The 13,233-nt window shown below is 34.0% G+C and overlaps 1 protein-coding gene across 1 annotated transcript in view; it reads left to right on the plus strand.

The window, feature by feature from the left end:
• The window catches only part of SWT1 (SWT1 RNA endoribonuclease homolog), a 165,765-nt gene that overhangs the window by 136,921 nt on the left and 15,611 nt on the right, over positions 1-13,233 (plus strand). Inside the window, exon 16 of the mRNA XM_077156787.1 lies at positions 3,220-3,284. Coding sequence (XP_077012902.1) covers positions 3,220-3,284 — 65 coding nt within the window. The remainder of the gene's footprint in view (positions 1-3,219; positions 3,285-13,233) is intronic.

Raw genomic sequence — 13,233 nt, forward strand, 5'->3', positions numbered from 1 at the left:
GCTGTTTAACTTATTATATTATATGCCAAGTCTTCCATTAAGAAGCTAGTAATTGAGAAGACAGACTCTGAGGTCAAACTGCCTGTGTTCAAATATTGGTTCTGCCACTTATATTAGATGTATAATCTTGGAAGTAATTTAACTCTCCTTCTGTCACTTTCTTCATCTTTAAAATGGGAATAAAACCAGTTAGGTAAATCTTAGGTATTCTGTAATGACTGAATAAGATAGTTTATATAAAGTCCTACAAACAATTTCAGGCACAGAGTAAGCATTCAAGTATTTCCTGTTCTTATTTAAGCAAAGAATGTATTCACGTGTGCTTTCTGAAACTCAGCCTTAATACATTATAAACACATTATGTGATTATTAAGAGGAGTTCTTCTTTTGAGGTAGTTGTTATAATTATTTCGTCATACTTTCAGTTTCAGATTGAGATACGACGTCTAACAAAAATATTTGTGGAAACCTTCAACAGTACAATTTTTAAATCACATACCCTGGAAAATCTGGGACATAGATCTCTTTGGGTTTATTGCCTGCTGTTACTGAGAATACTGGGAGAAGCTACCTAAAGCTTATTATTTATAAGAATATGTGGATCTGATTTGCAAATTCTTTTTATAGTTTTTCTTTCCAGACTTTGCTCTCAGACCAATTACTACATTGGAGATATTTGTGTCATATCATGAATAGTAATAGGACCATCTAAATTCTTTTAAGAAGTTTAGCTATTTTTATACTTATCTTTTACCTTTTCTTCTTGAATTTTTAAGAATTAAGGGAAAAATTGAGCCATTTCTGCTACTTGGCATTCATTGTCAACAGTACAGCTAATAAGTAATAACATCAATTTCGTAATCCATTCTGTAGTCAGGACTCTGATGTTTACAACAAAGGCATTTTTTGTATATTTGTTCCCTAAGAACTAGAACTGTACACTTAAGTATGGAGATATTTTATGCTATAATTTAAAATGTCCCAATATCAGTAATTAAAAAATTACTTACTAGTCAAAATTAATGAATTTGATGAAATAGTATATTTCAGGCTAGAGCCTATGGTGTACATCATGAATTTTATGTCCAGTTTTCCTTTATTAGTAGTAAAGTAAATGCCTACTTTTTAGGTTATCTACTATGACCTGGAGCCGCGTTATCCTTATAACCCCCCAACCCCCACCCCTAAGTTCTAGGATAAATGTCTTAATGTTTGTTGAGTGTTGCCTTAAAAGGAAAGATAAATCTAGCTAAATTTTGTATTTTTCCTTCATTGCTTTGTGTTAGAAATGCACATGTACTTCTTTATGTGTTCAAGGGTTTATTGAGAATTACTTGAGAATTCAAGAGTTTATTCAGAATTGAGAATTATATACTGAGAATTACATAAAAAATTGTTACTGATTAAATATTAGACAATAAAATAAAGTTATTTTTATTTTTAAAGATCTTAAAGACATAAGGCACTATTTTATTTATACTCAGAGTATATCAGTTCTTCAGATGATTCATCTCAAAAGCTGATAAGAACTAATTAACCCTTCCATTCTGTGACCTGAAAACTGTAGCATGTTGATATTTGATGGCCTAAAGTTTAGATATATTTTAGATCCTGGCCTGTGGGGCAATAGTGAAAGTATCAAAGACCCTTGAGACAATGGTAGAACATGAAAAGAACTAGAAACTGGAATGATTGATAATTTAACCCTGAATGTATATTCTAGAACATTCGTAGAAAATTTTTTGAATAGAAAATTATTAAGTACCTAAAAAATTATTTATGATAAATTATATACCAATTTCATACAAAGTCATTAAGTATAATGTTTAATGTTATATAATTAAATAATATATAAATATATATAATACTACTTAAAGCAAAATTTTAAGGTAACATGCATTTAAAATGTTACATTTGAGAACTATATATTTTTTTACCTTCAGCAAAGGAAACATTTTCTATAGAAATATGGTAAATTTTTATGAGAATATTGAAAATGTCATAGAATTTTTGTAAATAAACAATACCCTGCACTCTATAGAAGACTTTTATGATAGGAATCTTTAAAATAGTGTTAATTAAATCAAGGTGGAACATTTTTTTCCCCCACAAATACATTCCTACTAGTAATGCTTTCAGTATTGTCTAAAGTGAATTGAATATGAGATAGTCTTATTTAGGTTCCCTCCACTAATCCAGGATTCTGAAAATTTAGTCAATAGGCTTTTGGTGTTTATCTAAATAAAAAGAATTTTTCTGTGCAAATCTCCAGACTCTTGCCTGTATATAAATGGAATATAGCCTGAAGCAGTAGCAAGGCTCAAGAAATAAAGGATTCCTTCATCATGTCTTTCACATCTATGTCACACCTAATTTTTTTGTATTGAAGGGCTTTTATATTTAAGTTATTAGAAATTATGCCTCTAAATTATGATAGTTATTTCTTAATTTGCCTAGTTAATTGAACATATTAGTTTAAATATGATATAGAACTTGACAGTCTGAAAAATACATTTCTTTATAAAACGTTATAAATCAAACTTTTTTCTACATCACCTATGCATTCCACACACACAGTTTTATAACCTTAGTATTTAAATGAAAGTGAGGGTTATTAAGTGACTGGATGAGCCATAGTGTTCAAATACCTAACTTTTTCTTTCACCTTGAATTATTTTTAATGTGAGCAGGATATAAACAAGGTGCAGCTGTTTCTGCTTACAAAAGTCCCTATTGTCCCGCCCCCAATTTACTATAGTCCTTTATGTACAGAGTCGTTTTAAATTTTGTTGTTTACAGTTTAGTTTTCCTAGAAAATAAATATTGAATATGTCTGTTAGAAATCTTTTAAGAGATGAGAATAATTGAAATATGACTCTTTTGCCAGTATTAGAATTTAATGTTTGATGAAATATGTTGTTTTCTGTCCCATTGATATACATATTATCTTCTTTGTTGAGATTCCCACTAATCTTGGACCATCTTGCCTCTTCTGTTTCTATGAGCAAGGTTAAGTTGTAATAATAGGACTAATATTTTTACATAAATGCTGTTAGCATTACATTCACTGAATTTTTTATTGTTACTGTTTAGTCCTTTTTATGCAACAAGTAGGAACTCGAGATTCTGCTCTCACAGAATATGGGCCAATCTAATTGTGCTCTCATGAATCATTTTATTTAATATGGTTTTAAATAACCATATTTTGGTTCTTTTCAGGTAAATAAAAGTGTCACATTTACTGCCCAGGAACTTTATGATTGTGTTTCACAAAATGAGTATCGGTAAGTCTTATCTATAGACAGAGATACTATTGTAGAAGGCTTTTACCGTCTATACTACCAATTCATAGTGGTGTTGAAGGTTCCTTTTTATGTCTTTGCATTATACTATGTTTTCTTAAATATTGAAAAGTATTTTTAATATATTTTATATATATAAAAGAACCATATATGTATATGTGTGTGTATGAAAACATATATATATATATAAACATATACAGGTATACCTCATCTTATTGCACTTGGCAGATAATTGCATTTTTGCAATTGAAAGACTGCATTGAACAAGTCTTTCAGTGCCATTTTTCCCACAAAATGTGTTCACTGTGTCGCTGTGCCACATTTTGGTAATTCTTACAATGTTTCAGACCTTTTCATTTGTATCTGTTACGGTGATCTGTGACCTGTGATCTTTGATATTGCTATTGTATTTGTTTTGGGGCACCAAAAACCATGCCTGTATAAGGTGGTGAACTTCCTCGATAAATGTTTTATGTTTGTAATGACTACTCCACCAACTGGCCATTCTCCCATCTCATTCCCTCACCTTTGACCTCCCTATCTCTGAGACACAACAATATTAAAACTAGGCCAATTAATAACCCCAAAATGTCCTCTTAAGTGTCCAAGTGAAAGGAAGACTCATTTTAAATAAAATCTGTCTCATGAACATGGACATTTGGAGATGCAGAAGGAAAATGTGTGAAGAACCCACAGGAGATGAGGGAGCCATTTGAAACCAGAAGCCAGAAGAGAATGACAGCAAACATTGCCATGTGCCCTCCCATGTGACAGAGAAATCCTGGAGGCAAGGCCTTTCTCGAGTAAAAGTATCCTCTTGTTGATGTCTTAATTTGGATACTTTCATGGCCTTAGAATTATAAATTTGTAACCTAATAAACCCCCTTTGTAAAAGCAAAAAAACTAACAAACAAAAAACCTCTCACTTTAAATTAAAAGCTAAGAATGATTAAGCTTAAAAGCTAAGAATGATTAAGCTTAGTGAGGAAGGCCCTAAGTCTCTTCAGTTCTTTGAAGGCTGAGAGAGGTAAGGAAGCTGCAGAAGAAAAGTTTGAAGCTAGAAGAATTTAGTTCATGAGGTTTAAGGAAAGAAGCCATCACCATAACATAAAAGTGCAAGGTTAAGCAACAAGTTCTGATGTAGATGCTGTAGCAAGTTATTTGAAAGGTCTAGCTAAGATAATTGATGAAGGTGGCTACACTAAAAACAACAGACTTTCAGTTTAGATGCAACAGCTTTCTAATGAAGAAGATGCCATCTAGGCCTCATAGCAGCAGAGAAGTCAATGCCTGGCTTCAAACTTCAGAGAACAGGCTGACTCTTGTTAGGAACTAATGCAATTAGTGACTTTAAGTTGAAACCAATGCTATTTACCATTCTGAAAATCCTAGGGCACTTATGAATTATGCTAATTCTACTCTGCCTGTGCTCTGTAAATCAAACAGCAAAGCCTAAATGTCAGTACATCTGTTTACAACATGGTTTACTGAATATTTTAAATCCACTGTTGAAAACTACTGCTCAGAAAAGAAGATCCTTTCAAAATATTACTTCTCATTAACAGTGCACCTGATCATCCAAGAGCTTTAATGGAGATGTATGAGAACAATGTTGTTTTCGTTGCTGTTAATACAATATCCTTTCTGCAGCCCATGATCAAAAAATCATTTTGACTTTAAAGTCTTACTATTTAAGAAGTACATTTCATAAGGCTGTTGCTGCTATAGATGGTGACTCCTCTGTTGGCACTGGGCAAATCAGTTGAAAACCTGGAAAGGATTCACCCATTCTAGATGACATTAAGAGCATTTGTGATTTATGGGAGAAGGTAGAAATATCCATATTTAACAGTTTTAAAGAAGTTGATACCAACCCTCATGGATGACTTTGAGGGGTTCAAGACTTCAGTGGGAGAAGTACATAAGTAACTAAATAATAAGAGAAATGACAAAAGAACCAGAATAAAAGGTGGAGCCTGAAGATGTGACTCATTACTGCAATCTCATGATCAAACTTGAACAGATGAGGAGTTGTTTTTTATGGATGAGCAAAGAAAGTGGTTGCTTCAAATAGATCTGGTCCTAGTGAAAATGCTGTGAACATTGTTGAAACAACAACAAAAGATTTAGAGTATTACATAAACTTAGCCGATAAGGCAGAGGCACAGTTGAGAGGATTGACTCCAATTTTGAAAGAAGTTCTGTGGGTAAAATGCTGTCAAACAGCATTGCATGTTACAGAGAAATCTTTTGTGAAAGGAAGAGTTAATCAATGAAGCAAACTTCACCATGATCTTATTTTGAGAAATGGCCACAGCCATCCCAGCCTTCAGCAGCCACCACCCTGAGCAGTCAGTAGCCATCAACATCAAGACAAGACCTTCCACCAGCAAAAAGATTGGCTTGCTAAAGGCTTGGATTATTGTAACATGTTTTAGCAATAAAGTATTTTTAAATTAAGGTAGGTACATTGTTTTTTTAGACATACTGCTATTACAAACTTACTGGACTGCAGTATAGTGCGAGTATAACTTTTGTATGCACTGGAAAGCCACAATATTCATGTGACTCACTTTATTGAAATATTCACAGTATTGCAGCAGTCTGAACCTAACCCAGGCTATCTCTGAGGTGTATCTGGAGCATATTTCTTGGTAACTTCTCCTGTTAGTTGTTTGTTTTTGTTGTATGTATTTTAAGGCTATGTTATCAGTATCATTCAAGTTTAAAATTATCTTCTTTGTAAATTGAGTACTTTATCATTATGTAGTGTTCCTGTATTTTCTGGTTATGTTTTTTACTTAAAGCCTATTTTATTTGACACTAAAATTGGTTTATCACCTTTCTTTTGGTATAGTTTGTCATATTTTAAAAATACCTCTTTTAAATAGAATATAGTGGGCAGGCTAACGTGGCTTAGTGGTAGAGTTCTTGTCTGCCATGCAGGAGACCTGGCTTCGGTTCCCCGTGCCTGCCTATAAAAATAATAATAATAATTAAAATAAATAAATAAATAGTATATAATTAGTTTTTTTTTAATCCAATGAGTCAGTCGGCCTTTTAACTGGAAAGTTGATTGCTCAAGTATTTTTATTTAATTCTACCATCTTATTTTATGACATCTTTAACCTTTCTCCATGCCCCACTACTACCACCACCTTACTTGTCTCTCATGGTAATGATTGAAGTTTCCTCCCTTATTTCATTCCCTCCTCACCACCCCTATTTTGTAAATAGTATATTCTATTTCTCTCTTATTTAATGTTGACTTTCAAATTTTTATATGCCCTATTAATTAGCATTGTCTAAAATCAATCAATTAATCAAAATTCTTTCCTTCGATCCCAGCCAAGGCTGAGACCAGCAAGTTTCCTTGCTCTTCTGTATTTGTAGAGTAGGGTAATTTTGGTTTGCTTGTTTTCGCTTTACTATGTCACTAAGGGTATAGCCCTTCTGGAACCCCTGTTCTATTCAGAGGTCTTCAAACCCAGTGTCTACCTTGTACAGACTAAGACTTTGTTTTCTAATTTTTACACAATGTTTAAAACCAAAGGTTTTGGTTACTGGATATCAACAGGATCTTTAGGGCAGTTACCATCTTCAGAGCTTGCTTATCCTTCTAGATTTGAGAATCCAGAATTTGGATTATCACATTACTTTGTTCTTTTCATACAAATTCATAACTTTTTAATGATTTTTAAAAATATACCTTATCTATTATTTTTAATTGTTTTTATAGCAGGAGAGTTTTCAGGATAATTTGTCATGTTGCTGGGAATAGTTTATTATTTAATTTTTAGACTGTTCTTTTATATGCAATCATACTCTTGTTGTATTGTTAGTCCTGCCAACCAGTGACAAGACTAGTCCTAGTTTTCCCCAGTGTGCACTTCCTTTCTTATTAAATCTCTGCTAGTCCATGTTGGCTCTTTCTCATCTTTGTTGTTGTTTCCTTGTAAAGCATTTCATGATAATAAGATTTGGTTTAATATTATAGCAGTTATAGCTGATTTTTATGCTAAATGTTTTCAGTAAGCCCTTTCCTTTTGTTTTAGGGTAATGAGGGCCAGTGCTCCCCACCCCCTTTCTTCTCTTTCCTTTGAGCTTTTCTCAAAAAACTGAAAGTCAGTATTTGAGATCAACGTTCTATCTTCACTAGAATATTTTAATTATACATAGAAATGCACACAATGAAATTAAAATATACAATTAAAATAAAATTTAAAATAATGTATATAAATATGTAAATTTTTATGTGTGTGTGCTTTAAGTGCAAATTAATCCAGATAAAGTAGATTGTGTAACAAAATTGCCAAAGATCTCAAGTTAATATGTATAGAGTGATGCTTCCTTTTTTTTTGTTTCACATGGGCAGTCACCAGAAATCAAACCTGGATCTCCGGCCTGGCAGGCAAGAACTCTGCCTGCTGAGCCCCCATGGCCCACCCAGGCTAACTTTTTTAAAGTATTCTTAAAATATTGGGTTGTTAGTTCCTGGAAAACTATAGTCAAGAAACAAATGATACACAAGTAAATATAGCACTGAGAGACCTACAGGTAAACTGTTAATTTATTTTTTTTTTTTTTTTTTTTTTTTTTTTTTTTACCTTTTTTTTTTTCCTCTTTTAATTAATTAATTAATTTATTTATTAATTAAAAAAAGAATTAACAAAACAATTAGAAATCATTCCAATCTACATGTACAATCAGTAATTCTTAATAACATCACATAGTTGCATATTCATCATTTCTTAGTACATTTGCATCAATTTAGAAAAAGAAATAAAAAGACAACAGAATAAGAATTAAAACAATAATAGAAAGAAAAAAAAACAAAAAAAACAAAAACAAAAAACCTATACCTCACATGCAGCTTCATTCAGTGTTTTAATATAATTGCATTACAATTGGGTAGTATTGTGCTGTCCATTTCTGAGTTTTTATATCCAGTCCCGTTGTACAGTCTGTATCCCTTCATCTCCAATTATCCCTTCTCTTTTTTTTTTTTTAATTAACGGAAAAAAAGAAATTAACCCAACATTTAGAGATCATACCATTCTACACATGCAATCATTAATTCTTAACATCATCACATAGATGCATGATCATCATTTCTTAGTACATTTGCATTGGTTTAGAAGAACTAGCAACATAACCGAAAAAGATATAGAATGTTAATATAGAGAAAAAAATAAAAGTAATAATAGTAAAATCAAAACAAAACAAAACAAAACAAAACAAAAACCTATAGCTCAGATGCAGCTTCATTCAGTGTTTTAACATGATTACTTTACAATTAGGTATTATTGTGCTGTCCATTTTTGAGTTTTTGTATCTAGTCCTGTTGCACAGTCTGTATCCCTTCAGCTTCAATTACCCATTGTCTTACCCTGTTTCTAACTCCTGCTGAACTCTGTTACCAATGACATATTTCAAGTTTATTCTCGAATGTCCGTTCACATCAGTGGGACCATACAGTATTTGTCCTTTAGTTTTTGGCTGGATTCACTCAGCATAATATTCTCTAGGTCCATCCATGTTATTACATGGTTCATAAGTTTATCTTGTCTTAAAGCTGAATCCATTCTGCCATTCTATGTCTTTTGATTGGGAAATTCAGTCCATTAACTTTTAGTGTTATTACTGTTTGGATAATATTTTCCTCTACCATTTTGCCTTTTGTATTATATATATCATATCTGATTTTCCTTCTTTCTACACTTTACTCCATACCTCTCTCTTCTGTCTTTTCGTATCTGACTCTAGTGCTCCCTTTAGTATTTCTTGCAGAGCTGGTCTCTTGGTCACAAATTCTCTCAGTGACTTTTTGTCTATAAATGTTTTAATTTCTCCTTCATTTTTGAAGGACAATTTTGCTGGATATAGGAGTCTTGGTTGGCAGTTTTTCTCTTTTAGTGATTTAAATATATCATCCCACTGTCTTCTAGCTTCCATGGTTTCTGCTGAGAAATCTACACATAGTCTTATTGGGTTTCCCTTGTATGTGACAGATTGTTTTTCTCTTGCTGCTTTCAAGATCCTCTCTTTCTCTTTGACCTCTGACATTCTAACTAGTAAATGTCTTGGAGAACGCCTATTTGGGTCTATTCTCTTTGGGGTGCGCTGCACTTCTTGGATCTGTATATTTAGGTCTTTCATAAGAGTTGGGAAATTTTCAGTGATAATTTCTTCCATTAGTTTTTCTCCTCCTTTTCCCTTCTCTTCTCCTTCTGGGACACCCACAACACGTATATTTGTGCGCTTCATATTGTCATTCAGTTCCCTGATTCCCTGCTCAAGTTTTTCCATTCTTTTCCCTATAGTTTCTGTTTCTTTTTGGAATTCAGTTGTTCCATCCTCCAGTTCACTAATTGTAGCTTCTGTCTCTTTAGATCTACCATTGTAGGTATCCACTGTTTTTTCCATTTTTTCTTCTTTGTCCTTCACTCCCACAAGTTCTGTGATTTGTTTTTTCAGATTTTCTATTTCTTCTTTTTGTTCAGCCCATATCTTCTTCATGTCCTCCCTCAATTTATTGATTTGGTTTTTGAAGAGTTTTTCCATTTCTGTTCGTATATTCAGCATTAGTTGTCTCAGCTCCTGTATCTCATTTGAACTATTGGTTTGTTCCTTTGACTGGGCCATATCTTCAATTTTCCGAGCGTCATCCATTATTTTCTGCTGGTGTCTGGGCATTTGATCAGATCTCCCTGGGTGTGGGACCCAGCTGGTTGAAAGGTTTTTCTGTGGAATCTCTGGGCTCTGTTTTTCTTTTCCTGCCCAGTAGGTGGCGCTCGTGGCGCTCGTCTGTCTGCACGGCAGTCGGCCCGGGAAACCGCGCGTGGAGGCGGGGGTCGCTGGCCGCTGCGGCTTGGGAGAGTGCCAGTCCTAATTGCCCAGCTGGCCCGAGACGCCAAGCGTGACGGGAGGGCCCCGCTATCCAATGTTCCCAGTCAGACCGGGGAGCCACGTGCGTGGAGGGGACCCCAGACGCCAGCCACCCCAGCCGGGAAAACGTGCACCCCTCGGGTATCTCACAGCAGTGGATTCTCCCTACCCGTTCAGCCGTTCCAGAATGGGGTACGCTGTCTTTTTTGGTCTCTGTCGTGACTCCGGGAGCTGTTTTGTATTGTTTCTGTTTCTTTAGTTGCTTTTCTGGAGGAGGAACTAAGACCCGCGCGTCTTACTAAGCCGCCATCTTCTCCGGAAGTATCTGTTAAGTTATTTTTAATTCAATAAGAATAATTTCAGAGAAAAATGTTGCATTATTTTGAATAGAGTATTTGAAGGCTTTATTTATGTTTTTTAAAATTTTATCTGTGATGAGTCAAATAGCAAGATAAAACTATTTTCTTTTGTGGAGGCTAAAACAATAGAACAACATTAATAAAAACTTGCATTTTTAATTCTGTAGTTACCTTAGTAGTGTTTGCTGACTGATCAAGATATCTCCTTATTTGTCTTCCTTTGCTTTTGCTATTTATAACTTGCAGATATACCTTTGTGGCTACAAAATTTTGTGAGCAAGCACATTGACAGAATTAACTATCACAGTGCTTCGACTGTTAAAATTCTGATTAGTTTGATGATGTCAAGCTACTAGAATTCATGATACATGAATGTTTCTAAGCAGCACAGCTATGAAGGGCCACTCACTGCTAGATTAAAATAAGTTTTCCAAAAAAAATCTGAAGCCAGTGGCATGTACGGTCTATTGTAATTGAGGGAAAAAGTATCTTTTACCCTGATCTTCAGACTATGAATGAGTCAATTATGTTCTTATTCCACATATTTACAGATAATCCACATGCAAAGGTTTGTGTATATAATGTTTGTGACAAAAATATATTAGCCATAATTTTGAAGTTATAAAACTCACTAGCAATAGGGAAGTTAGAGTCCTTTGCAAAATGATTCCAATCAGATGTCTAAAAATATTTTGACATCAACTTATTTTTCAAATAAGTGGAATAATTGGAAATTTGGAATGATCGGAATTTTCAGGTGATTTGGGGAAGCAGCTCTATGTTCATAGTTACAGTAGTTGATAAAATAAGTAATTTTTATCTTCTTCGTCTTCTTTCCTCTTAATTGTGCCATGGATTTCGAACTATGATATTCAATAATTAGTTCCTTCTTATACCCAAATGATGGTTTTGAAGAGAAATTTATCTAATATCTTGAATGTGTTGAACCATGGTAATTGCTGTTTAGCAGGCTTTTGGTTAATAGCATTTAAATTGTTACCCTGTTATTTTTCTTGGAATTATGTATTGGTCAAGCTTTACATAGTGATTGGTGTCTCCCATATTAGCCCCTGGAGTGTGCCACTGCAAATAAGCTACCAGAAGAGAGAGGTTCTTTTGGTTTCATACTAGACACAGAGCCAAATGCAGTCGATGAAAGACAGCACAGTTTTCCTGTGACTCAATGGTGAAAACAGGAAAAATAACTTAACCTACAAATAAATGACTACTTTGGGGAGTGCTAAAGCAAGCTATTACTTAAATTGTATGAATTTGCTAGTTTTTTTTATTTGTATTTTTAAGAGTACATTGTGAAAGAATAAACTGTTGATGTGCCACACCATACTTATGGCAATAGGGAGGTAATTAAGTAGCTCAAGAATAAAACTATTTTACAGGTTCCAGTTAAAGCAAAGAATGAAGGTTCTAGATTGAAAGTAGTTTTGATTAGAAGTCAGGTTCCATAAGGCACAGTAGATCTTTGGTGCGTATATCTATTATTCAGCAGGTGTTTTCTTTCTTCTCTAGCTTTGAAGTAGTTACTGCTCTGGTTAGTTAGGGGTATGAGCTATGCTCACTCTGAGCAAGTAAGAAGTTTGCTTAGAAAATCCAGGATGGTAAATTAAAAAGATTACCAAATAGCTTTTCAAACAAATCTCTTGTGTGGTATCTTCTATCCATAAGAAAAATAAGTTTGTTTGCTCTATAAAATGTTCTGTGTTGGGGGTGCGAGGGCAGTTCAGTGGTAGAATTCTTACCTGCCATGCTGGAGACCCGGGTTTGATTCCCAGCCCATTCACTTCCTAAACAAACAAGCAAGCAAACATACAAAAAGCCATGTAAGCAAAAATTCAGCAAATGATGCTGCAATAAGGGGACACTCACATGGAAAAATAATGAAATGTGACCCCTGCCATACAGCATGCAAAAAAAAAAATGTTCTGTGTTGTGACATGTTTGCAAGGTAAATCTTGGGTCATTATGTTCTATATGAAATGCAAATTAGTTTGTGACATCAGCTTCAGAAAGTACCTGCCATATCCAAATAATATAGCACCTAAGACAGTGTGTATCAGCACCTCTTTTCTTTTCCTTGTAGCAAGTACTTTCAGAAATTGCTGCTTTCTGACTCCGGGGATCAGGTCCATGGTAGCAGCATCACTTTGCATTAGAGCTGTGGTTCTTTAAGCATAGTCCCTGGGCCAGCAGTATTTGTATCACCTGGGAATGTGTAAGAAATGCAAATTCTAAAGTCCCATCCCAGACCTACTGAATCAGAAACTCCTAAAATGATGCACAGCAATTTGCATTTCAACCACCCCTCTAGGGCACAATGAAGTTTGAGAAACAGTGTATAAACTTAGACAGAAAAGAAACCATTGAGAAAAAAAAACATAAAAGCCAAATTTAGATCTTTGATGTTTTTGCTTTTGAATTACGTAGTTTTGTGTACTATAAATGTAGTAATACTTTGCAATAAATTTTGCCTCACTATTTTGGGGAGTTAGATATTACAAAGTAAATTTACATGCTGTTATTTTTTTTTGTGGTTGAGGTAAAATTCATATAACAAAACTAACCATTTAAACTGTTTTGAAGTGTACAATTCAGCGGCATTTAATACATTCATTGTTTTATGAAATTATCACCTCTCTAGTTCAAGATATTTTCAGTTCCCAAAAGGA

This window comes from Tamandua tetradactyla, chromosome 4 (assembly GCF_023851605.1).
Source record: "Tamandua tetradactyla isolate mTamTet1 chromosome 4, mTamTet1.pri, whole genome shotgun sequence".
Taxonomy (NCBI): Eukaryota; Metazoa; Chordata; class Mammalia; order Pilosa; family Myrmecophagidae; genus Tamandua; species Tamandua tetradactyla.